The 24,606-nt window shown below is 42.5% G+C and overlaps 2 protein-coding genes across 4 annotated transcripts; one reads left to right on the forward strand and one right to left on the reverse strand.

Moving 5' to 3' along the window:
• Nucleotides 1–3,848: 3,848 nt before the first annotated feature.
• On the reverse strand, nucleotides 3,849–21,142 carry orb (polyadenylation element binding protein orb). Of its 3 annotated transcripts, XM_017160076.3 has the most exons (10): nucleotides 20,791–21,142; nucleotides 19,412–19,923; nucleotides 10,249–10,477; nucleotides 7,350–7,777; nucleotides 6,487–6,623; nucleotides 6,166–6,403; nucleotides 5,169–5,866; nucleotides 4,929–5,109; nucleotides 4,475–4,860; nucleotides 3,849–4,416 (listed from the first exon to the last, which is right to left on the reverse strand). In XM_017160076.3, exons 2-10 carry the CDS (start codon nucleotides 19,427–19,429, stop codon nucleotides 4,050–4,052), a joined length of 2,682 nt encoding a protein of 893 aa, XP_017015565.2. In that variant the 5' UTR covers nucleotides 19,430–19,923; nucleotides 20,791–21,142; the 3' UTR covers nucleotides 3,849–4,049. The 3 variants fall into 3 exon arrangements, with proteins under 3 accessions (XP_017015565.2, XP_017015567.2, XP_070072461.1); XM_017160078.3 differs by lacking the exons at nucleotides 10,249–10,477; nucleotides 19,412–19,923; nucleotides 20,791–21,142 and adding an exon at nucleotides 7,922–8,526; XM_070216360.1 differs by lacking the exons at nucleotides 6,166–6,403; nucleotides 6,487–6,623; nucleotides 7,350–7,777; ... (1 more) ...; nucleotides 19,412–19,923; nucleotides 20,791–21,142 and adding an exon at nucleotides 5,969–6,103.
• Nucleotides 21,143–21,615: 473 nt separating this feature from the next.
• Cdc16 (cell division cycle protein 16) lies at nucleotides 21,616–24,533 on the forward strand. Its single transcript, XM_017160097.3, has 6 exons — nucleotides 21,616–21,816; nucleotides 21,879–22,389; nucleotides 22,448–22,730; nucleotides 22,789–23,046; nucleotides 23,105–23,753; nucleotides 23,817–24,533. Exons 1-6 carry the CDS (start codon nucleotides 21,721–21,723, stop codon nucleotides 24,174–24,176), a joined length of 2,157 nt encoding a protein of 718 aa, XP_017015586.3. The 5' UTR covers nucleotides 21,616–21,720; the 3' UTR covers nucleotides 24,177–24,533.
• Nucleotides 24,534–24,606: the final 73 nt, after the last annotated feature.

A 24,606-nucleotide genomic window follows, 5' to 3' on the forward strand; every position in this document is an offset into this window, starting at 1 on the left:
TTTAACAGGAATTAGAGCAAAGGTGAGTGTACTGAACTCGCGGCCACCACAGTATATGTAAGTGTATGTATATAATATATGTGGTATTTGATTATTGCGTTAAAAGCTTAGTATTCCGTTCTGAATTATTATTATATATTCCTTGGTGTATATATATAGGTTGTATAATAGTCTTTTTAAAAACCGTTCTTATTGCATTCTTATCCTTATTCGCTAGGCTTACGCTTAACTTTAACACATTTGCCGAGCAAATATTGTTGGTTTAAAATTCAATTTGCAAAGTTCTTGCTAATGTTCCCCCAAAATGTGTCTCACATGTTCGCTTGTGTCTTTGAATACAGTTGACAGTACAATCGGTAATACAATAGTAAAAATATGTGGTATAGGGTTTCGAATACGAGTAGTATGGAGTTAGTTTAGAGTACAGTATAGGTTAGTTAATGCGTGGTAGAGATATCGGCATAAGTAAAGATATTCCTTCGATAGAACTTCCTCATTGATTTGCACCTTAGCTGAGTTTAAAAATAATTACTCTGTATAGTGTAGAATGGCTTAGAAGTAGACGTATAGATAATCGGATGACTTGCGTCAGTAAAATATGTTTATTTTTTGTAGTTATATGTATTTTGGATTGTTAATTATGTTATACGGTTGCCTAATTACGCTTTGCATATTTTCTTAATGTTCCATTTTTGTTTTTTACTTTGCTAAAATTTAATATTATCGGTTTTGCGTGGGAAGCGTTCGATTTTGGTTCCTTTACATTTCGTTTAAACTTTATTTTGTGTGTCTCTTCACATATTGGTTTTAATCTTTGATACATTTGTTTAATCTCCTTAACTTGCTTATTGGTTTCAGTTAATTTTGATAGGAAATAAAAATGTCATTCTAAATAAATTGAAAAGCCAGTGTGGAAAAGTTTAAAACTGTTTGCTTCACACATATATGTGTTAATTTAAAATTCACGTTCTGTTTGGTTCTTAAGCTTGTAAAAGCGTTAAAAACGTTAAAGTAAAACTGTGTAACATACGATCGAGATTGAGTCGCCAATTGATTTTTGCCGAAATAGCCTTAAAAAGTTCCATTTAAAAGTCGCCCTGCCTGGGCATTTCTTCATTTGTTCGTTTGGTTAATAAAAATATGGTAAATTTTATAGTTATTTAAAATTGTTTACGAATATGTATGCGTGTATTTGTATATTTGTGTGCTAGTGTACACTCAAAAAAAAATTTTAGAAAATCGCCTATGGATTTGCTTTACTGGCGATTTTTTTCTATATTTCTGGAATATTTCTTGAATTTAATGAATTTTGATTAATTGGAAGAAAATTTTCTTTACCAGTAGAAAATTTTTTTATTTTAAAGAAAAAAATCGCCAGTGAAGCAAATCCATAGGCGATTTTCTAAAATTCAGGGCGATTCATTTTCTGAGTGTAGGTATTTTAGTGTATGTGTATGTGAAATGTGAGCTTGATTTTTGCGAGCTAAAAACACTTGTTGTTTCCAATAGATTTTAAACGTGTTGTTAATAAAATAATGGTACTGCCTCCTCACCCACCTAATAATTATTAAGGCTAAAAAATTAATTTAAAAAAGATACGTCCCCTAACATTTCTTCCGTGAATCCGTTCAATGAGTGAAGTGAAATAAGGTATTTTCTTGTTGTTGCAGTTGGAGCATTTATGTTTCCCTATAAAGGTAAGTCTTACGATTACTAATAATTCAGCTAAAGCACCATTTTATCTGTATGTCTGTACAGTTTGTCTAGCTTATGTTAGATATTTCCCTTTCATCCGTACCTTGTCATTAAAATATATGTGTTTTCATAATTCTCCCACTAGTATTCCGTATGCATTGAGCCATGGTGCTAATGGGTTAAGTATCTCTGCGAAATGTTTATCTCTTATGCTTCGCGACCCCTGCCCTGATATCCATTTAGAATCTATTATCTATACTTAATTCCAGACTGCTTTCGCTTGGTAGGCAAAGGATGTGGAATACACAATACTTTAATTGCATTAAAAGTAGTCAATAAGCTTTTTGATTTGTGGTTTGCATTAAAGCGATTTAAGTGGGTGATTTGCTTGGGTTCTCCTCTCTCCTAATCGAAGGCAATATGTATGTGAGTATAGCTAGGTAAATGGTTAGTAACAATGCACTTGTCCTGGGTTTATTGCTACTTATACACCGGCCAGCGTCTGGCCAGAGTTTCCCGGGGATTGTCTGGCCCTGACCAACGAAAACTAAGCTAGGTAGGCGCTACAACAGAAACCGTTACACTAAGAGGCATCCTTGTTTACCCTAGACCCGCAATCCCTCCACAGTTCTCATCTTGGTTAATTAAAAATTGCTTTTCCTCGCAAATCTATATTAAAAACTAAACAAATTCAACTAGTCTGCCATCGTCTAGCCTTCTCCTAACACTCGTCATTCATTTATTGTTATAATTACTTGGTTTCATATTTGTTTCTTTCGAAGACTACCATAAAATCCCTGTAGGTTCATCGTAATGCGTGTGTGTTGTGTGTGATGTCCGAGATAATGCTAAAAACAATTAATGCCTAGAGAGTAATGCGTTAAAATGTCACAAAACACCCGCAGCGTTAGTTTCGTAAAGTCTGAACTACTCGATTACATTGGTTGCTTTTGGTTTTTGGAGTATTTCAGTTGCTCGGTAAAGTAATTTGATTGTTTTTATGCTTAAATTCGTTTGAATTTAACGTTTGATATTAGACTAAGTTACTTAACTTCGTTTGCGTCTTAAGAGTAACAATTAGCATGGGAAGCGCAGGTTAGTGTTTAGTTGGGTTAAGCTTGGATTAAGAGTTGCCAAATGAAAAGAAGGCGAATTCAAAAGCAATTTTGTATATTTGTTTGGTTGGTGAATACGTTTGAATTTTCGTTATTCTTCTTTTAGTGATCAATTTGGTTTAAGGAATAGATTTAGGTTATTTTCCCTATCCATGGTAGGTTTACAAAATTATTAAGTTTTAAATTATATAAAGCCTTGTAATGTACAATATGTAATATTATTGTATACATTTGTGTATTCTAGATAGATAAGCGCTGGAGAGATCCTTTCTCAAAATACATGAAAAATAATGTAGACATAAATTATAAGCTTATTGCCGGTGAGCTCTAAAACTGGAACAGCCAAAAAAGCCAAAGAAAGATAAATCCTTAAAACAAAGTTCAACAATCAATCAGGCATCGCGTTAATGCTCACAAGGATAATGCTTAAAGCTAATCCAAAACAAAAAACTAAACATTATAATAATAATAACTCAGGTGTGTAACAATTCAATGAGTAACAAAAAGGGGGGACTGGTGAGTTAAACGAATTTACAATTTTTAAAATGTTTTCCTAAAAATTGAAATTCCCTGATTAACGCTTAACGGACAATCCAAATCAAATGATCATATTAACTCGGGTCTGGGGGCTTGGCTATGTAAAAAGAAACCATATAAAATTCCTCAGTAATAGCGCAAAACATAACAAAAATGGTTATCTTAACCTCTCTGCGCGGAAATTCGGACGAGACTTGTCCAGTTAATCGCCGTTTGCCGCGCAGTTTCGTTCGCTTAAAATTATACATGTACAAATTAGAAATTATTAACTGCTTTCTTAGCCAAAAAGTAACTTGAGTAGTATGTTGATGAGGGGTATGAGTAAATGAAATTGCTCATTTCATGTATCATTCGTTTAGCATTCGAATGCCGGCTCCAAATGCTGATATGTAAGCATGATTATCAAAAAATAGTATGAATGGGGGTCGTTTGTTTCGATTCGAGGGTGTTCGGTGTGGGGGAGTCGACTAACACTAATTACCTTAAAGGAAATTCAACGTGTAAGCTTCATATCGTACCGATCTAATATACACATCAATAAAACTGTGTTTACAATGATAATGACGATGATGATGAGCCCGGGTCTCCATCGGCTGCACTACGTATGCGCCATTTCTTCTACTTTGCCTAAAAGTCCAAAATTCCGCACGCTGTGAGTGTGGAAACATCCGTTAAAACGGTGCGGATAAAAGCCGCAGCAGTCTAGATCGCCTGATGCTGCTGCTGACGATACTGTAAATGCTGCTTCTGCAGTTGTCGCTGCTGATGCTGATGAAATGTGTACATCGAGGTGGCAGCGGCGGCATTGCCGGCTCCGGAGTTGCCCATCAGGTTGAGATTGAGGGCCTGCGACTGCTGTTCCATCTGATGGTGTTGCTTCTGTTGCTGCTGGCTGTGCCCCATCTTGTTGTCGCCGTTAATGCTGTGGCTCGACGAGGCCAACGAAACAGTCGACGAGGATGGTCCGATGCCAACTAGGCTCTGCGACTTGGAATTGCGCGTCAAGGGCTTGTGATTCTTGACGATATCGCAGCTGTGCTGCCATTGCCAGCAGCTGCGGCAGAAATATCTGTAAAGATAATAAATAAGATCATTTAGAATTCCCTTAGCTTCAACTCCCAACTCACCGGAAACACGACAATTCCCGACAATAGTAGGGACCGTGCTGCACTCCGCATATAGAGCATAAGGCATCCTCCAGGTACGGATCCACCTGCACCTTCTTGGTGAACTTTGTGGTTCGGATCTCGATGAAGGCGGCAGAGACAGCTTTCATGTAGGAGCGAAAGTTGCTGAAGGTCACACGTCCCGATCCGATCGGGTACTTGTACTTGTCCGTATCAATGCCGGCATACAGCACACCATCAAAAAGATCATCCATGATCTTTCCCAAACCCTCAGCAGTCAGTTTTCCATGTAGGGCGCCCACAAACACGGTCTTTGTTGGGTCTAGTTTCTGGGAGCTCGAGCGCACAAAATTGGAGTCGGCAATTATCCAGGGAATGACCTCCACCTGGTTAATAGAAGAAACGAGGATTAAATTTAGGAACGGTTTATGTGGTAGTTTTTCTTCATACTCACATCCTTGGACTTAATGCGACGCGAAGAGATTTTGAAGAAATAGTTACTGCCACTATGCGAGTCGTCCACTTGGACCACGCAGGCCGAGAGTAAGGCCTTAACCTGCTTGTCCGACTCAAAGATGATGTACACATAGCCCTTGGGCTGCGCAGCCTGCTGCTCCTTGCCGGGCCATTCCACTCTAACGAAATTAATATTTTGTATTACTCAGGATGATATCTATATTTTGTATTCCCTTACTTAATAGATCCAAATGGCTTGAAGATCTGGATGAGCGACTGCTCACTAATGTCCCACGGAATGCCGCCGAGGAAGACCTTGGGAGAATAGTTGAGCATACGGTGCGAACGCGGCGGCAGCTGACCGCTCCAGGTGCAGGTGGCATCGCACAGGGCCGCCGAGCTCCTGTGGAACTTGGCCACGCGATCCAAATGGCCATCGTTGGTGGTTCCTCCGCCGACATTACCGCTTCCCGTCATTTCCGATACAATGGATGATCCGCCCGTGCTCATCAGGCTACTGAGATTGCTTCCCGGCACGCTATTTATTGTGCTGCCGGCATAGCTCTGCAACAGCTGGTTGATCAAAGGCATCTGTTGCGTCTGGGCCTGCAGCAGCTTCAGCGTGTTGATGCGCTGCAGATTTTGCAGTTTGGCCAGCTCCATGTCCACGCTGGCGAGGTTTTCCAGGGTGTATTGGCTCAGGCAGTTCTCGCTACTTCCGCTGGCAACTCCCACGCCGTTGTGCTCGAAGCCGTGCTGTTGGCCACCTCCATTAGCGGCCATCTGCTGCTCGTAGGTCCTATTTAGGTTGGCGTACTGCTGCTGCAGCTGATGTTGCTGCTGCTGCTGCTGTTGCTGATGCTGCTGTTGTTGGTGGTGATGTTGCTGCTGTTGCTGCATGGAAGCTAGTTTGTTGCTATTCACAGACAGCAGATTCTGAAAGATAATTAAAATATTTTATTATTAATTTATTTTAAGTATTTAACTAGTAAAATTAATATTTATTTGCTAATTAGCTTGCAACCGAGTTGGTCTTACCATAGTCAAAACTTTGGCCATGGTATTTATACAAAAAAACTGTAATTTTGAAGAAAAATCTTTAAAAATATTTGTTAAGAAAATCCTACGTGTTGGAATATTTTTTATAAATGATGGAAAAATCAAAAGTGCCTTTTCTACTCCAATTCTTAACCTCTACATAAATTCTAGCACCTAAAACCTAGTTAAAGACTTACAATCATGTCCAGTAGGTTGGGCTCGTTCATCGACTGGCCGCTGTTCTGACTCTCTGGCGAGTTGGAACGCGTGGAAGCGTTCGCCAGGCTGAGTCCCAATCCGCTGCCCATGGAGGCTCCCAGGCTGGCGTATCCCTGCTGCTGCGGCTGCTGTTGTTGCTGCTGCTGCTGCTGGTGGTAGAGCATGTTGATGGAGTCCAGGGAGAGGCCGTTGCCGCTCGAGGAATTGCTGCTGTCGCTGCAAGGGTCACGTAACACTTGATTAATCACAGCGCTCAAATCAACAAGACGAGTGCCACATTATCATAATTCGGTTATTACCTGACTAAAGGTGAACTGTGAAAGGAGCGATTGTAAATAGATGTAGGCGTACTTGGCGATAAGGGTGCAGAGCAATCGAAGCTGATGTTTGTTCTTTGGAAAGCCTTAAGTGGGTTACTTTGTGCAACATTTTCAAACTAAGTTCGCCAATTCACCCAAAAAGAAAGAAAGAATGGAAACGAACAAATAAATTAAAATGAGGAAAGGAAACGGTAACGACAACAGATAACTTCGCTTAAAACGAAGTTCGAATACCCTTGCAGAGCTCCTAATTTACGAATCTATAGAAAAGATTTCTCGCATGCTTTAACCACTGCAAGGATACTTAAAATATGACAGACATAGAGTGGGTCGATTTGAAGTAATTACAAATATTAACTAGAGAATTACCTGACATTTAAGGTTAAGGTTAAGTTAAGGTTAAGTAAAAGCAATCAATATTTGTTACTTTTAAATATTTAATAAATATTAGGTTAGGTTAAGGTTAAGTTAAGGTTATCTATATTTTTTACTTTAAAAGAATGCATTTAATTAATTATTAATTTGTTATAATTGTAACTATTATAAAAATTTCTTGAAACTATAAATCAATTACTTATATTTCGACCCACCCCATTAACACAGAGATACAGAGACAGGAGGAAAGGTTTATAGTTAGAGTTAGAAAATCATAAGACGGTTAAGGTCACCGTGCGAGGAGCACAGTTCGGTTTTTGGGGATAGATACGTTAAGTACAAGCAAAAAGTTACGAGAATTCGGTGCAAATTGAGTGCATTGAGAGAGAATTAGAAGGTCACAATCCGAGGGCAGGCATCAACCGGACGGGGAGGTGCCGCAAATCCGCATCGACACCTGGCCTTACCTGGAAGTAGTCAAAACTGGACTTGGTGCCCGGCGAGGCCGACGACTGGGTCGAGCTGGGCGTCAGTGGAGCGTAGACCGCCGCATTGGCGGACAGTTGAACGCCATCGCCGGCGGCAGCGGCAGCAGCAGCGGCTGCCGCACTGGCGAGCAGCAGATTATTGACGTCGCTGCCGCTGCCGTTGCCACCGAAGCTGGCGGATGGGTTGCCGCCCGTGACGGTGGTTTGTCCCACGACTCCTGGCCCGGCAAGTGCTCCTCCAGATCCAGCTCCTCCCACTCCCGTCGAGGATGTTGTTGTTGTTGCTGCACCGGCTCCTGCAGCTCCTGGTGCTCCTCCGCCGCTTCCTCCTCCCAGTCCCGAAGTAGTCGATGTCGAGGGGCTCTGGCCGCCGCACAGACCGAGTAGATCGTTCAGTGTGATTGGATCTACAGACAGACGGGAAAAAGAGAGGGGTAAGTGTACAATGTCAACAATTATCGTAAAGTTTGCCCAGCCCTCGATAAATCAAAACTATTGCCCCTCAAGCACTTTGCAAATATTCGACAAAACTGCTAATAAATTAAGCGTACTGCAGTTGCTGTTTGTGTTTGTGTTGTCCATGTTGCTCTGGCCATTGCTGTTGCTGCTACTGCTACTGCCGTCTTGGGCCAAGTTCTGGGCTCCGTCGCCAGCAGTCGGCCTGCCAAGGTCCTTGGAGCTTCCATTGCTTGTGTGGCTGCTGGTGGAGCTCACATCGCTGTTGTTGCCAAATTCAAACGAGTCCTGCGATACCGCCACCGCCGACTTTCTCATATATGGCTTCTCGACTCCCAACATGGGTGTTTGCTAATCCTGACGGAATCCTGGCCTTCGACGGACTGCTGCTTCTGTGTCAGCGCTTACTTATTGGACGCAAACAATTTTGTGCGGCCTATTATATTTAAAATTTCAAATGGTACTGTAAAATTTAAGTTCCGCTTCTTGCTTTTGCTTGCTGCAGTGGTGACAATTTTAAATCGAAAGGGAAATGAAAATTTTTTACCGCGGACCACGGTACTATGGCGGTCCGACTTGAAAAAAGAGTATGACTAATTAAACTTAACAATTATAATGACAGTGTCTACGAATTATGTGTGCCGACTTCTAAAAGTAAAAAACTATTGAAATGTTTTCTGTGAGTTTCTGACATTCCTGCGTCCAATGACTTTGACAGCAAAGTAAAAGCATATTCTAGTCTAAAATCAGTCTGGATTTTTGTTTAATATTTACAATATAAATACTATTAAATAAAGGTATTACATATTTGCGGCGCGAAGAGTAAACCAACTTGTTTTTATACTTGAAGATAGAATATCTACCCTTATTTAAAAATATTAAATTAAATTTATTTACACTCAAAATAAAATTAACCCCAAAGTCAAGGAAATCGCCCTACTTTTGTCTTCAAGACAAGCTAGCCCTAAATTTTAGGGTCACATTTTTCTATATTTTTGATTTTTTTTTTTGACGTCATATTTCTAAATTTTAGGGTAATTTTACTAAATTTAAGGGCAAAAATTTCTAAAAAGTAGGAAATTTTCCTAAAAAATAGAAATTAAAAACAAAACAAAAAAACATGTTCAATCATGATTTTTTTTTGTATATACGTTTATATTATGTACTCCTCCCTATGTACATATGCAAGCGTTGTGTGTCTTGTATATTGTGAATCTTAAAGGTTATGTATTTATTATTATGTATTTGCACTTGGATTTCTTATGTAACCAAAGCCAAATGTGGTTGTAAATGTGGACTACGGGACTGCGGGGGAATGGGGGAATGTATAAATTATGATTAGTTAATATTTTATCTTCATGAAAAAAACTTACAATTTTTACTTGTCCGTCGTGAGAATCGAACCCGGGTCTCCCGCGCGAGGAGCGAACGGCCTACATACTGGGCCATTGTAGCACATAAATAAGTTGTGGCAAACCGAGCATTGTATGTAAAGGGTGAAGCGGACAACACATTTGAATACTAATTGCATAATTTTGACCATTCGCGTTTTACTTATTTACATACGTATATACATATGTATATATTTATGCTAACGCAATTTATATTATGTGTAGTTTATAGTAAATAGCTGAATATAAACCTAATTATTTTCAGTTTACCGCTTGCCATCAATAAAAAAAGGAATAAAAAAAAAGTAAAAAAATAAATAAAAAGAAAAATAAAATAACATTAAAAAAAAAGAATAAAAAAAAAGGTTAAAAAATTTTGCTCTGGGACTAGAACCCGCGTCGATTCGATTGTTAACCAAGTGCTTTAACCGTCTGCGCCACGGGTACAGCCGGCCGGCAGCTGACAAGTTCTGGCATTGAACATTTTGGTGTGCCAGAGCATGTGAAAACAAATATTTCTATTTTTTAGAAAAAATTTCTACTTTTTAGAAAATGTTTCTATTATTTAGGGTTGGTTTCATTTTAGGGTTAGGGCACTAATTTTTAGAAAAGGTGTTGCCAAAATATTTTGTTATTTTCGTTTGCCTTTCTATTTTTCAGAAAATAATTTCTAATTTTAAGGGCATTTTTTCTAGATTTTAGGGTGATTTTAGTTCATGGTAACCATTTTCTACATTTAAGAAAAACTTCCTAGATTTGAGAAAAACTTTCTTGACTTAAGAAAAATTTCCTTAGATTTAGAAATAACTTTCTTGTATTTAGAAAAAAGAAATATTTAGGGCGATTTTCTAAAATTTAGGGTTAAATTTATTTTGAGTGTAGTTGGTATATTTTTAAACATTTTCCCACTATTTATCCTATCTTATCTTTCCTTACTGCAAAACGCAACTTCTTTAGATCCGCAAGATCTTTTAAATACTTTTTCTAATCTAGTACATAGATAGCACATCATTTCGGAACCCTATGCTCACCGTTGATGAATGATATCAACCCATCGTCACTGCATCTGTCCAGCAGATTGTGTTGCAGTTGCTGCTGTTGGTGGTGTTGCAGTTGCAGCTGATGCTGATGCTGCTGTTGCTGCTGCTGATGGTGATCCAGGTAGGAGCTGATCGAGTGCTTCTGCAGCAGCTCAGTGGTGGAGCCTCCGCTCAGGGCTCGCATGTTGCCACCAGAACCGGAGCAATCAGGGGTGTCGTACTGGAAATAAAAATAGAGAAGGGGTTTTGTAGAGCGATGACATCAAGCAAGAGATTTGAACTGCAATCGTAATAAAAACGGGCGACAGTTGGCGAAACTTTTATTGTCTCTCTGTCTGCTTCTGTTTTAGGTGTGCCATGTGGAGGATGAGGTAGGTAGGTTGGTGGTTGGGTGGAGCAGTTCCTGGCTGCAACTAATGAATCGTTTATCTTTCACATTTCTTGCCACATGCCAGGCAACCCCGAGAAGAGGCAACAACGTGGCAACCGCACGAGGACAGCCACAAGGAGACAATTCCACCACCCCCTTAGTTTTCCCCATTTTCCGGCACCCACAGCAGCCGACCCTTGTGTCGCACTTCCCTCTGAATCTTCCTCGCTCTCCTCTGAAGCACTCTCGAGCGCCTGGGCGCAATTAAAAGCGCATCAAGTGTCAGTGGAGCACACTTAAAAATGCCAAATTAGTGCAAATATTGTTATCAGGCACTCACCAAACAATTTAGCGCAAAATGGCGTACAACTCATTACGCCGGATTAATGCAGCCCACGAAACGGAACGAAAGCCAACGAATCGAGACGAGTGACAGCAATCGGAAACGGGGGGGTGGAGGAGGAAACGTGTCTATGTGGGATGGATGACGAGGACAAGGACTCGGGTGAGCAGGGGAGAAGGTGAAGCGAAATGTGCCAAAGCCAAGGCAACAAGTCACTGTCGATGGTCGACGGTCAATGGTCAGCTGATGAGTGGGTGCGAAAGAGTTGTGCCAGTTACCTAAAAAGGATTCGCGAAAGGGAGAGAGAGTCCTCATCGAGTCCTTGATGTTCGATGCGAGTCAGTGGGTTAGCAAAAATGGTTATGGAACTTAAAGGACATATGAAAAGGTTTTTTGAATTGTAAATTAAATTACTAGACATCATCCTACACACAAAAAAAAAAATGTGGTAAAATCAAATGTTATAATTGTTAAACCCAACCACAAAAATTGTCAATTCTAACAACAACAACAAATATTTCCTTGGTAGAATTGACAATTTTTTGTGGTTGGGGACTGTTTGACAATTTTTTACCAAGTTTTTTGTGTGCAAGAGAATTTGTAATCCAATTTATCAAAAAATCAGCATAAATGAAAGACACTCGATGTGAGAAATTTATGAATGGTTTCACACCGATCAACCGTGACAATATTTTATCACATGATCTGCTTTGGACAAAGAATACCATAAAAACTTAAATTAACTTGCAAAACTCACATTGCTCACTTGTTCAGCGAGTGGAAATGATGCGATTTTCCTGGCCCAAATGGATCCAGCCACAAGTTAAAGATCTAGCGCCGCATAAAGGGACTGACAAGTGAAGGGGAACGAACGAAAGGAACTTCCATCCGCCGGCAAGTTTTGAATGCCGGGGAATGGAGCGACAGTCGACGGCTTCCTTGGTCTTTGTCAAGATGTCACAACTATGTTAAGTACAAAACTTGCTATGGATTTAAAAATTGAATGACAACTTGATGAAGGTACGTGCAAAGTCGGAAATGGCACGAACATCCCGAACACACGCACGGCAATCACACATCCTCCCTGCCAGGATGCGGAATGCGGGGATGTGCCGGACAACTCGGGCTCCGTTTAGGGGCGGCATTGTGGCCCATATGTGTGTGTGCTTTTGTGGGCGGATTTCAGACTTTGTTTCTAGCCTACATACGTCACACACACCGCCCACCAACCAGTTACAACTTGTGGCAGGCGATAAAAAACGGCGTCAATGAATGCAAATTACAAATAGTCTTCAAGCTATTTTGTAATGCCGAGGCCGCGTCCGCGTCCGCATCCGCATTCTCATCCGCAACCGCATCCGCCCCAGATCCGTCGTCAAAAACAGCAGTAAGACGCTAAAAGCTTTCGCTGGCGGAAATAGAAAAGGCGTCAGAGAGACTAACGAGAATATAGGGCCACCGCCCTTGAGAGGAAGTAGGGATGCTCTTTTTTCAGGACCAGATGGAAAGAAAAGTTTTTTAAAAATGGGTTAAATTACCTTTAAAATTAGAAAAATGAAGCAAAATCTTTGATTTTTTAGAAGTCTTTCTAAATAATGAAATAAGTATCGATTAAACAACCCAAACTTAACAAGAATTATTTTTAAATAAACTTTAAAAGGTATTTTTAATTTAAGGAAAAACCAGGCACACCTTTACCAAATCGATTTAGGAAAATCAGTGTAAAAGAGAACTTAACAGCCGACACGTAAAGGCCAAATTCTCGGTTTACAATGGAAACAGCTCAATCAAGCAGCGATACCCGGCCAACAACTACTCTCTCGCCCCGGAAAAAGGGCCATAAACAACGAAATTGAATACGACAAAAAATCTTAACCACCCGTTGACGCATAGATAGCACCCTGGCCTATTGACTGCTCTATTCCTTTCACGCGAATTGTCAGGACCTCCCTTATATGGTGGCTCCTGTTTCAGTTTCGGCTTGGCTCCTTCTCCTGCCACTTGTCCTTTGCCGTCGAGGATTTGCAAAATTTGATTCAATGGCGTTGCTGTGTCCGAGTTCCTTCCCCCTATCCCTGCCAGCTGATGGCTACATGGAGATATTCGGCATCTCTCTGCGTTCGATCCGAAGATGTCAGCAGCCGCCAAGGGGCCAAGGAGCCGTTCCACCCATAACTCAGTAGTTATTTATCCCATGTCCATTTGACTTGGCTTTTGTGCTCCTCCTCCTTCGTTTCTCGTTGGCCATTTTCTTGGGCTTTACATGCATTCCATTTTTGGCAAGCGATTTGCCTTGGCTGCTCTTGGGTCTGGGATTTCGTCCTGCGCCTGTCCTGGCCTGGTCTGCATTTCAGCGGATACACTCACACATGAAAAGCGTTTCCGGGGCCAGAGCCTCTGTAAAATTACAAGTTTCTGCTTTCAGAAGTCATACAAATTATTATGTTTGCATCGCTTACAACACTTATTAGATGTCCTGCTCCTGTTTTTCATCCCTTTTCGCCAGGCTTGTGGCCCTCTGGTCCAAAGGGTTTTCGGCATTAAAATTTGATGGCATGTAGTGATAAGCGTTCAATAACGACGTTGTCCTTGTCGTCGCCATTCCTTCCTGCTCAGCCCCCTTTTTCCCCCGAAGGCCGAAGGACCACTTCATTCGATTCGTTTCGTTTCGATTTCTCGCTGCCCGCTGCCCTTTTCCCGCTCCCAGTGACCGCAGCCAGAGGTTAATGCACAGTTGTAATTTTTTATGGCCGATTACATGTTGCCAACTTGTGGGCGAAAAACGGAATTGCAGGAGTGGGTTGGCAAGTCCATAAAGGATAAGAGTTATGGCCGAATGCATTTGAATTTGCCAGCGGTAATAGAGTGTTTGCATATTACGTGGCGAGTGTTTAAATCCCCTGAAAGGATTCGGTATGCAAAATTTATGGAGTTTTGATCTATAAATTGAGGGGCGGCGAGGGAAAAACGATTGGCGGATGCCAGCCAAAGGGGAAATCAAGTAAATGCAACTCAATTTATGACAAAGTTTTCTATTTCCCACAAACTATTGGCAAATTACGAGGTTAAGCTGTGTCGATTTTGTGTCATTTCGATAGTTTTGGTTATAAAATTTAAATAGTTTGATGAATTTTAATATGACTTTCATGATTAGCTTATAAAGATGATTTTAAAAAATATATTTGACTTCTGACAAATATAAAATACTTTTGAAAAGGGTTCAGCGAACTAGATATATTTTATAATACCATTTCCAGTATAATTTGATTGTAATATCAAAATCCGCTTTATAACTTATCCTTATCGATATCATTTTCAGTTCTTATTTTGAAATGAACAAACATTTTCAAGCAAAGGCTTTAACCAATCGTGTTATCTACACCCTTTATGTTTATAAGTTTTATACGATCTGTTGTAAAAGTTCAACTAAGTGGATTCCTCTAGAATGCAATGACGGCGTTTAATGTTTGTAAATTAAAAAGCATTCACCGGAGTCGAGACCTCTTCGACTTCGAACTTTGTCCGCAGGCTAAAAGAGGAGGAGGAGTCGTGGGTGGAGAGCCCAGAGATTCGATAAGATGCAAATGCCTGCAGGACAGCAAGCAGTGCTGGCGTTGGGTTCCAATGCAGTGGCACGTAATTGCTGCGCCTACATATCCTGCATCCTGAGTCCTGAATCCTTCTCCTCCTCCTCGTCGTTGAGCAGCTGCTGCCTTGTGTTTGTGTTTTGTGTTGTGCTGTGCTGTGCATTTCATTAAATGCCAATGGCTGGGCAAATTAAATTGAGTTTCGAGCATGTCGAGGAGTGCCATTTCATCAGCTTTGACGACGCGATGTGTCGCCATCATATTTACATAACTGCATGCCTTGCACGCTGCACGTTGTTTTTGTGTCCTCTGTTTTGTGCAATATGAAAACAAGACATTAAATGCCTTTCTGGATCAAAACTCAACTATCAAAGTGCAAGCAGACGTCTTCCCGGGACCACCAATGCCTCCTACCTCCTCCCGCCTCCTTTACTCATCCTTCCCTTTTCAGCGGAGTCAGTCGCAGTTGCAGCTTCCTTTCGCATGCAGCCCATCCATTTAATAATAACAATATCGTAATTCAGGCAAGTCACTGACAGCAGCAGCCTTTACATGGGCGTAGCCAGCCCCTCCTCCTCCTTTCGGCGAACAAACGAGAGAAGCGTAGCGACATTTCAGTTTCAACGGCAACATTTCCGATTCTCGGCGCTTTGTTGCCGTTGTTATTGTTTCTCTGTGGGTGGTGGGTGTGTATGGCACAAGTGGGTGGCTCCAAAGGGGGCGGGGGCGCAAGCCGTCAACAGGCATTCAATACAGGCACGTTTGTATGAGTGCTAAGTGGAAATAAAACACGCGCTTTTTCCGCACTGTATTATCTGCCACTGCTACTGGATCTGTAGATCTGTTACTGTTTCTGGTGGTGGGGGTGGTGTTGCTACTCCTCCTGCTAACTCCTGCCAAATGGTGGTGCAGCCACCGCCAGGGGGAGCTGGTGCATGCTGCACATTTTTTAGGCAGCCCACGAGGCGAAAAGGCACAACTTTTCCGGGCCTATTTAAAAACAGAAACACAACAAAGTTGCTAAAATGCAGGGAACATGCCTCGAATAGGTGATGCTTAGTGTTGTAAATATTACAAAATAATATTTAAATATTTATACGTAGTTATTAAAGTATTTTAAGAATTATTACTTTATTTTTCTTAAGATTATTTAATATGTTTCATTAGATCTGCCCTAATAGGTATGCTATACCTATGATCTACAGATTGTACGAATTATCCCTTTATCTTTTCGTAACCCACATAAATTTTAGGGACCAAAAAAGGTGCCTAGTGATGCTATCCTAAAATTTTTTAAAATAAGCCTCGCCTGTATTTAATACAAAGTACCTATATAAAAGTATTTTATGCGAATGTTAACAACTCTTAATCAGAATGTTTTATAAATTTTTTAACAACTCTTATAAATTAGTAATATATTTATGGAAGCTAGTTTAACGCGATCTAATGACAGAGGTTGCAACCTGCAATCCGTGACGAACGAAACGTGGGCATTTCACGAGCCTCCACAGAGTTGCTGGGAACCTTTGCAAGGATATATAGAAAACAAGAGGCGACTCCAACTGGGTGCTGGCCTTTTGTGGTTTTGCCTTTTATTGTTGTTGTTGCTCTGACTGGATGTTGCTGTTGCTCATTGCTGTTTGCTTCTATTTTCTTTTGCCGCATTTTTGTTCGCTTTTAATGATAACGCAACAGCATTGTGTATATGCCACCGCCGCACTGGCCGCCATCCTTCGTCCTGCGTCCCTCATCCTCCTTCCTCATTTTCCTCGTCATCCTCAGGCTCATTCCATTGGCCAAAAGGCCTGATACCCTCTCGGCCACCTTTCGTCATCCGCTCAACCACAATAATGGTGGGCATCGCGTTCAGGCGGAGTTCAGGGGGTCACGAGGGGGTGGTGGCACCACAACGACGCATGCCGCACTGCCAATGCATTAAATGCTAGTTGAGCCCAGTACCCAGTAACCAGTAGTGTGTGCAACGTCTGGCGAAGTAAATTCAATTGAATTTTGCACTCGTTTTCTGTTTTTCAGTTGAGTTTTTCATTTTTCTGCCATTTTGCCCCCTTTTTTGCCTCATTTTTTCTCATTTTTGTTAAATGCCAGAGGCTCATATTGCAATGGGCTACGCCCTAATAGCAACCACTACCACCCAATCCAGAATCCAAAGCCGCCGCAGTGCAACAAACGCACCCCGGTTGATATTTTCTTGGTTGTTATCCTTCTCGCTGGCGGCGGGCGTGTGATTTGCTTGGTATCGACATTTTAATGATGTGCCCTGGGGCTTCTGCTGCTGCTGCTGCCACCGCATTGTTGGAGGACGCCTTGGCCGCCTTGTACTTTTGGCATTTGCGCGAAATGTCGAGACATTCCAATAGTCTGCTGCCAAGGATCATTGGGAGTGGTAATGGAAATGGAAATGGCAGGCTCTGGCTGCGTCCTGGACATCCCCGACTGGCCCGGGGCATATACTTAAGTATACATAACCAACTGTTAATGCCGCCACCGCCCAAGCACAATGATTTGTCCTGAATGATTCCCGACCCCCTCTACATCCATCCATCCATTCACTCGAGGAGTTCGGGCATGAATAATGGCAATGATTTGCCCGATGGAAATCAAATTTGAGCCGGCTAATAACTGGCATTTGCAGGCGGTCATTTAGGCCAAGTATTCACTTAATTATGCCATTAAGTGTAGTGTTTATGGGTTGTTATGGTCTAGGGAATCAACAGGTACTGATTTAGGTTCCAAATGTTTCAGATTAATATCTTTTAGAACTTTAGTTGTGTGTCCTTTTTTAATAAGAAATATTTACAAAAATAAAGCTCTAATTATGAAGTTTTTCCATATATTTACTAATGATTTATGCGCTTTAGGAAGATATTAATTATGCTGGGTCTCTTGACCAGACATCTGGCGACAAAGAAGCCTCTGCTGTCTTAGGTCAAAACATCCTCCTAAGAACTCCCCGTAGTCATTGATGGAGTGACCTCAACTGAACTCGACTTGGACTTCCTTGGACAATAAAAGAAAATGCTGTACGAAACGATGTCACAGCAGGATATGGACGTATGCAGAGCAGGACATCACACATCCCACAGCTTAAAATGGCAAATAAAATGTACAGCATTCTTTATGACCGACAAATTTTCCGTTTTGGCCCTCCCCGCCTTATTTATAGGCATTTTAAACAGCGGGCAATGGCGCAATGGAAATGAATGCAAAAAATATAAATAATACGAGAGGGGGAGAAGGACATTAAGTACACGCCACGTTGGCATGAAGTAGACGCATTTTAGACATTACCAGCAAATAAATATGAATGTACAGCAATACAGCAAGGGGGGGATAGACTCTGCTTACACGACGAAATTGACATTTTGCATTTAGTTATTCAGTTGGGTCTATTTTGATCATCTTTTTTTGCTGCCGCTGCTGGCAGCCACAATAAAATGAGAAGAAAAATTGCATAATAACCCCTTTGAAATCGTCGGATTATCCTTAAATATTTGTGTAAACATTGTAACAAATGCGCAGCTCCATTGTCAGCCAACTCGGGCCATGGATGCAGCACAGGACCGACCCCCTCCCTCTCCGTCTCCTCGAAAGCCATCCCCAATCCATTGACGTAGTCAAGGCAGCTTTTCCTCAACCCCTGTGCGTCGTCTGTCGTCAAATGCCTGAATGATGAGCAATAGACGGGTCCGGGTCTCCTGTCACAGTCGACAATGAGCAACTTTTTCCGAAGGCGGAAGGCGGAAGACGTGGCAAGGATACAAACGGGCGGCGAAGGCGTAGCCAACAATGGGCCCAAGTGCTCCGTCGAGGGGAAGCGTCTTAAAAAACCTGTCACACATATTGACAGTCGCTTTAGGATCGCTTAAATCAAGTCTGGGGTCGGGGCAAGGGCCGAGTAAGTCGGGCTGGTTGGTTAGCATGTGCGTATCAGCATAAAGGATATTGTAATCATTATTATAATTCACATTTGGGGTGAAGGGCAATTGCCGCATCTGACATAATTTTGATGTGTATTGATATGAAGTGGATTGTCAGGCAGGATAATTAATTTTCCAGAGGATAAAAATAAACTCTAGATGGGACAAGTAAGGGATTATAATAAGTCAGACTAAGTACTTTTGCTTAAATTCAAGGATATTTAACTGTGAAGATGTTATAATTTAACATCCCAAGTCAAATAATAAATTACCATAATACATTATAATGACATTATATTAAATATTTCTTTCAGTAAATATACCATTTAAAAAAATGTAATGGATAGCAGCTATAATGTAGACCACTTTAGCCCTACTTTTTCTGTTCCACCAGAGTCGCTCCCTCGTTTTCTCTGCGCTTTTTTGCGCCGCCGACTGTCCTAATCGAATCATCTCATTTAAGTGAATTAAAAAACATATAAAGGCGAGCGAAATTAAATCACGCAACTATTTTGCGCAACAAAGAGTACAATTAAACGCCCCTCCGGCGGCAGCAAGGACGAAAAGGAGGCGCGTGAGTGTCTGGCGCAGAAAACGCCGCAAGTTTAATCGAATTTAACTACTCATAATGTGCAACAGACGTGGGCGGAAGGGGCTGTTCCAGTGGGTGGTTGGTTGGGCGGTGGAAAGTCTCAGAAGCGAGGCGTAAAGTTGGGCACTAATCTTATTAGGATCATCCCGGACCAGCCACTCACGAATCCCAATAGGGAAGGTGAGCCCAAAAAGCCAGCTGATGACGGCCTCTCGCTCTCTCTAACCCTATCCCTCTCTCTCTCTCTCTTTTCGACTCCAGTCGTACGTGAGCGTTTCAATTACCGCTCTGGAGTGCGAATGGGTTTTATTATTATTTACATACCTGTTGCAGCAGGGGCATTGTTTTGAATAAAAATTCCAATTTCCACACTTGTTCACGTTGTGCTCCTTGTTCGTTCGTGCTCGTTCGCGTTCGTTCGTGTTCGGCAGGAGCAGCATCCGCAAACTGACAAAGCGGCAAAACAGATGTCACCACTTCCGCCTCTCGTCCTTTCCCTTTCCCTCTTCCTCAGCCGGTGGAGAGTCCTTTCGCGCACCGTCTCTCTCTCTCCTCTCTCTTTCTCTCTGCTGCGCAAGCTTTCCGGTTGGAGTTCGCTGCAGTTCGAGTTCGAGTTGGATGTGGTCGGAGTTCGAATTGGAATTGCCGAGCCTCGGGCAAGGAGTCTGGTTTGTGTTGTTGTTTTTGTTCGGGCTCCACAGGATAACGCGAGTGAGTGAGCGAGAGGGGGCGAAGGCGACCCAAGACAGCTGGCAGATGTGGCCGTATCAGCAGCAAATAGTCATCGATTCATTATTCCGCCTCGTCAACGATGCAAATTTCGAAGGTCTGAAGGCCTGAAAATATCATAAGCTTGAATTAATAATAAGTACACCTCCGCTTTGTAGTTTCCGAATCACTGGAGTTTAAAGAAAACACACGCGTACGCACTTGAGCGTTAAATGCCGTAAATCGATCAAGGCGTATCCCTCTCTCCTTCTCTCTCGCTCTTCTAGCGCTCCCGGCTAACTGTAATTAACTGTAATCCCGGGTCGTTTACTTTAAAAGTCCCCTTTTATGGTCCGCCAATAACACAAACTATGCATTATCCTTTTGGGTGGTAATCCTTTCGGAAGCTGTGTGTTGAGCGAACCTATTATTAGAGCCATAAATCAGCATGAAATGAGCAGCGGCAGCGAAGTTGGAGTTGTAAAATGGAGATGGAGCCAAGCCCTGTCTCGCTCTCTCTCCACTCTCTCTTTCTCTCTCTGTGCGTAGAATAATGGGTAGTAAGAATAAGTGTGTACACGGAAAGAAAAACAGGTGTGCTAGTATGATTGAGTTAATTTACTATTCCAAACGTTATAGCTTGAATGTATAATATACAAATAAATTTATTAAGGTCCAAATCAGATTTATTATTTCAATAACATGACCTGCGCATTTCGTGCTCCATTTTTTTCTGTGTAGCTAAGGCGGCGATTGCTTTTTGTTGTTCTTGGAGAGATGACGTGAGCCAAAGGAAATGTCAAAAAAAAGCAACGGCACATACTAGTACTAGTAGTTTGTAGTAAAATACGCACGCTGAGTAATGAGAGAACGTCAAATGAGCCCGAGCCGCTGCCCCGTTTTTTTTTACTTTTTTCTACCAACTATTTTACTACACTGCCCCGTTTTTCAGTCAACAATTTGTTGTGCCGGCTAACACCAATACCAATACATACCCTGGAGTCGCAAAAACACGCGCCTCGCTCATAAATTCGTGTGAATTTAATTTTAATTCTGCACCCGCAATAATCGCATCCCGTTTCTTTTGTCGTCCGCCAAGCACATTTTTACACACACTCGCACACACGCCGCCAGGAACCGTTACTTCTGCCTTGCACGCCCTTCGCCGTTATCCGTTTCTCCTTCCGCTGCTGTTTCGCCAGAACTCCCCCACTCACGGATGCATTTTTTTTACTATTTAACTATTTTTTGATTGTTGAAAATCGTTCGATTTCCTGAATGGCGGCGCTTTAATTCGATTTAAACGTGAGCCTTGATTTTCTGCGAACTTTGCCGGGGCAATACAAATTAATAGAAGAAACTAAATATCATCCCGTGATATTTTCTTTTCGGATTTTTGTCGGGATTTTTTTGATATTATGGGACAAAATTCGCAGGAGCGCTGCTTAAATAGACTTTTTCGCCCGAGCCAACCACGTGCAACCGCTCTCTCGAACTGCGGCGCTCTCTTTGGTTCGACACTGCTCGGACTTTACGTTTCATTGCCAAGAATAAACAGTTAATAAAATTGAGGAAATATTGGAACCGCCTTCCAGAAAAGTTACACTTGTGATCTTTTTATAAAACGAAACATTTAAAATATTTATTTATAGTAGAAATAAAATTTGTAATATATCACACAAAAAAATTGTTTGTTTAATTGAATTTATAAAAATTAAATTCTTTTTCTTATTTTATGTTTTTAATTGTTAACTTGACAGTTTTAAAACCCATCTTATTTTTTTCCGTGCAACAAACAACTGTTCAAAGTGAATGGCAACGACAGCTGTTTGCGCAGCGTTGCCAGATCTACTCACTTAAGTTAATTCCCAGCGGCATAAAACTTGTAATTTCCTATTGAAAAATACATTTTATGCTGAATTAAAATGCCGGGAGACACGGAAAACACCAGTGCGGACACCAGCAATGACCACATCGACCTGGCCCTATATCGGCAGCTGGTCAAACAGTTCATAGACATGGTAAGCGGTGAAACGAAAATGCCGGCAAGCGAAGCTGACTAAAAATCCATTTGCATTTCTAGCGTCGCTACTCCACGGCCCTTTTCTGGGCGGAAAAGGTGGCCGTGCTCAGTGGCCAGGAGCCCCGGGATGTCTACTACCAGGCACAGTGCATGTTCCTGCTGGGCGAGTACCATCGAGCCGCCCACACGATACAGCACCACAAGCTGGAGAAGAACTCGCTGCCGTGCTTCAATCTGCTCCTGGAGAGCCTCTATGCGGCCAAGGAGTTTACGGAGGCGGCCACTGCCATTCAGAACGTTGAGGTGGAGGTGATGACCACGTCGCTGATCAACCAGCCCGTGGATGTCGGCAGTGGCTGCTACCTGGAGACGAACAGCGTCTTTGGCGGCGAGGAGAATCACAGGAACGAGCTGCTCTCGTCCATTTACCTCATGAAGGGCAAGGTGTACGAGGCGCTGGACAATCGCGGCATGGCCATGGACTTCTATGTCCAGGCGCTTCATAAATCCATCTACTGTTTCGAGGCTTTGGAGGCGCTGGTTCAGCACGAGATGCTGATGGCCTGGGAAGGTAAGCAGGGTAGTCTCTTTCCTAATTCACCCCCATAATCATCCCCTTTTCCCTGCAGAATTTGAGCTAATGCACCACTTGCCACTGGCTCAGCAATCCAGCGAAACGGACGCCAAGTTTATACTGAAACTCTACGAGTCGCGGCTGAAGAAATACTACGAGTTGATATCCGCCCGCAATGCCGATGAGATATCCCCCATTGTTAATCCCGATATACTCAAGTTTATCAAGGAATTCACGGCTCGAGTGCAGCAGACTGGCTCCTCGGACAACCAGATGCCCAAGGTTAGCGTGCTCAAGGTGCCGCTTACGCCCAGTCAGTTTATGTCGCCTGCTCAGAAGTGAGTTCGATCAATTTATCCAATACCTAGCTTATTCTTTAACATCTTTCTTGTTCAGAGTCCTGGAGGATCTAAAAGCGCCCACTTTCTCCCTGCAAACGAGTCTCTCGAAGGCTTCTTCCCTCATCGATGCTTCCCATCGCTCCATGTTTGACTCGTCTAGCAGAAGGCGTTCGCGGGATCACGACGCAGACACCTTAATTCCTCTCGGAGATTGCCTGGATCGAGTACAGCGTAGTACGGATATTATGGCTGCCGAGGCTGAGAAGTGTTTCTATGACTGCGACTACAAACAGTGCCTGAAAATACTTAATGAGTAAGTTAGTGGTTGTAAGGTTTATAGATTGATATTTAATCCAGATTTCCTACCACAGACTCTTAAAGGTAGATCCCTTCCATAACAACGCCCTGACCATTCAGATTGCCTGCCTGGTGGAGAACGGCGACTTCAACAGACTTTTCTACGTGGCACATAAGCTGGTGGATCGGTATCCGGACAAAGCCATTTCCTGGTATGCCGTGGGCTGCTACTACGACATGATTGGCAAGAGCGATCCCGCCCGGCGTTATCTCTCCAAGGCCACTGCCCTGGATCGACTCTATGGCCCCGCTTGGCTGGCCTATGGCCACAGTTTCGCCAATGAGAACGAGCACGAGCAGGCGATGGCCGCCTACTTCAAGGCCACGCAACTGATGCGCGGTTGTCATCTTCCCCTGCTCTACATCGGCGTGGAGTGTGGACTGACCAAAAACTTGGAGCTGGCCGAGAAGTTCTTCCTGCAGGCCATGAACATAGCGCCGCTGGATGTGTATGTGCTGCACGAACTGGGCGTAATTAAGTACGAGTATGAGTTCTTCGACGGCGCCGCCACAATCTTCCAGTGCACCGTGGACATTGTAAAACAGCGGGCCAAGAGCAACAACGAGGAGATCTCGGCCCGCTGGGAGCCCCTGTTTATTAACCTCGGCCACTCGCTGCGCAAGGTGCACAAGTACGAGGAGGCTCTGTACAACTTTCAATATGTAAGACTGTTTTTGGAGTCCTTAGCTATCAATCCATTGATTCTAAACTGCTGACCTTTTCAGGCCCTTCTGCTAAAGCCACAGAGTCCCACTACCTACACCTCCATTGGATTTATACACGCTCTGCTGGGAAATCTCGACCCCGCCATCGAAGCCTTCCACAAGAGCCTGGCGCTCAACAGAGATTGCATTGTGACATCCACAATTCTCAAGAGTTGCATCGAAGATCTAATGGACGACTCGGCCACCATTGATGAGATCTGCAGCGCCGCCTTGCGAGATGTGGCCAAGAGCATCACGGCCAATAGTCGGCGGGTGTTGAACTCGGACAAGTTCAATGGGATGAAGCTCAAGTTCGACGAGGAGGAGGAGTTCGCCAACTCCGATTCCAACATGGTGGTGGAAATGAGCTTCGATACCTAGAAGAAATTCATCCTAACTTATATCAATCGTTAGTTTTAGCCCCGATCGTTAGCCAGGCAAACATGTGCCATGCACTTGAACTTAATTCGTGGCCAGAGCAAACACAGATGTTATGCTTTCTGTTCTGTTCTGGCTAATGAGCGGAGTCTTGGGATTTCTCAGCTCTGTTTTTCCCACCATCAATTGAAGTCGCCGCCATGTGAATAACATTTAGTATTTAAGAATGCGCAAAAGTCTCATTTGAATCATAATTGTGCGGGCCAGCCAAGAGTGGTCCCAGCTAAGTTCTCTCAATCGTTCTGTAACTTAAAAACTATATTGTAATTAAAGCTAGCTTAGTGTAAGCAAGGAACTAAAGTTGTAACCCAACCGTAAGCAATAGATTTTTGCTTCCTCCCATAAGCACGTACTCCAAAAATTTGAACTTTTT

The sequence above is a fragment of the Drosophila takahashii genome, chromosome 3R (assembly GCF_030179915.1).
Source record: "Drosophila takahashii strain IR98-3 E-12201 chromosome 3R, DtakHiC1v2, whole genome shotgun sequence".
Lineage (NCBI taxonomy): Eukaryota > Metazoa > Arthropoda > Insecta > Diptera > Drosophilidae > Drosophila > Drosophila takahashii.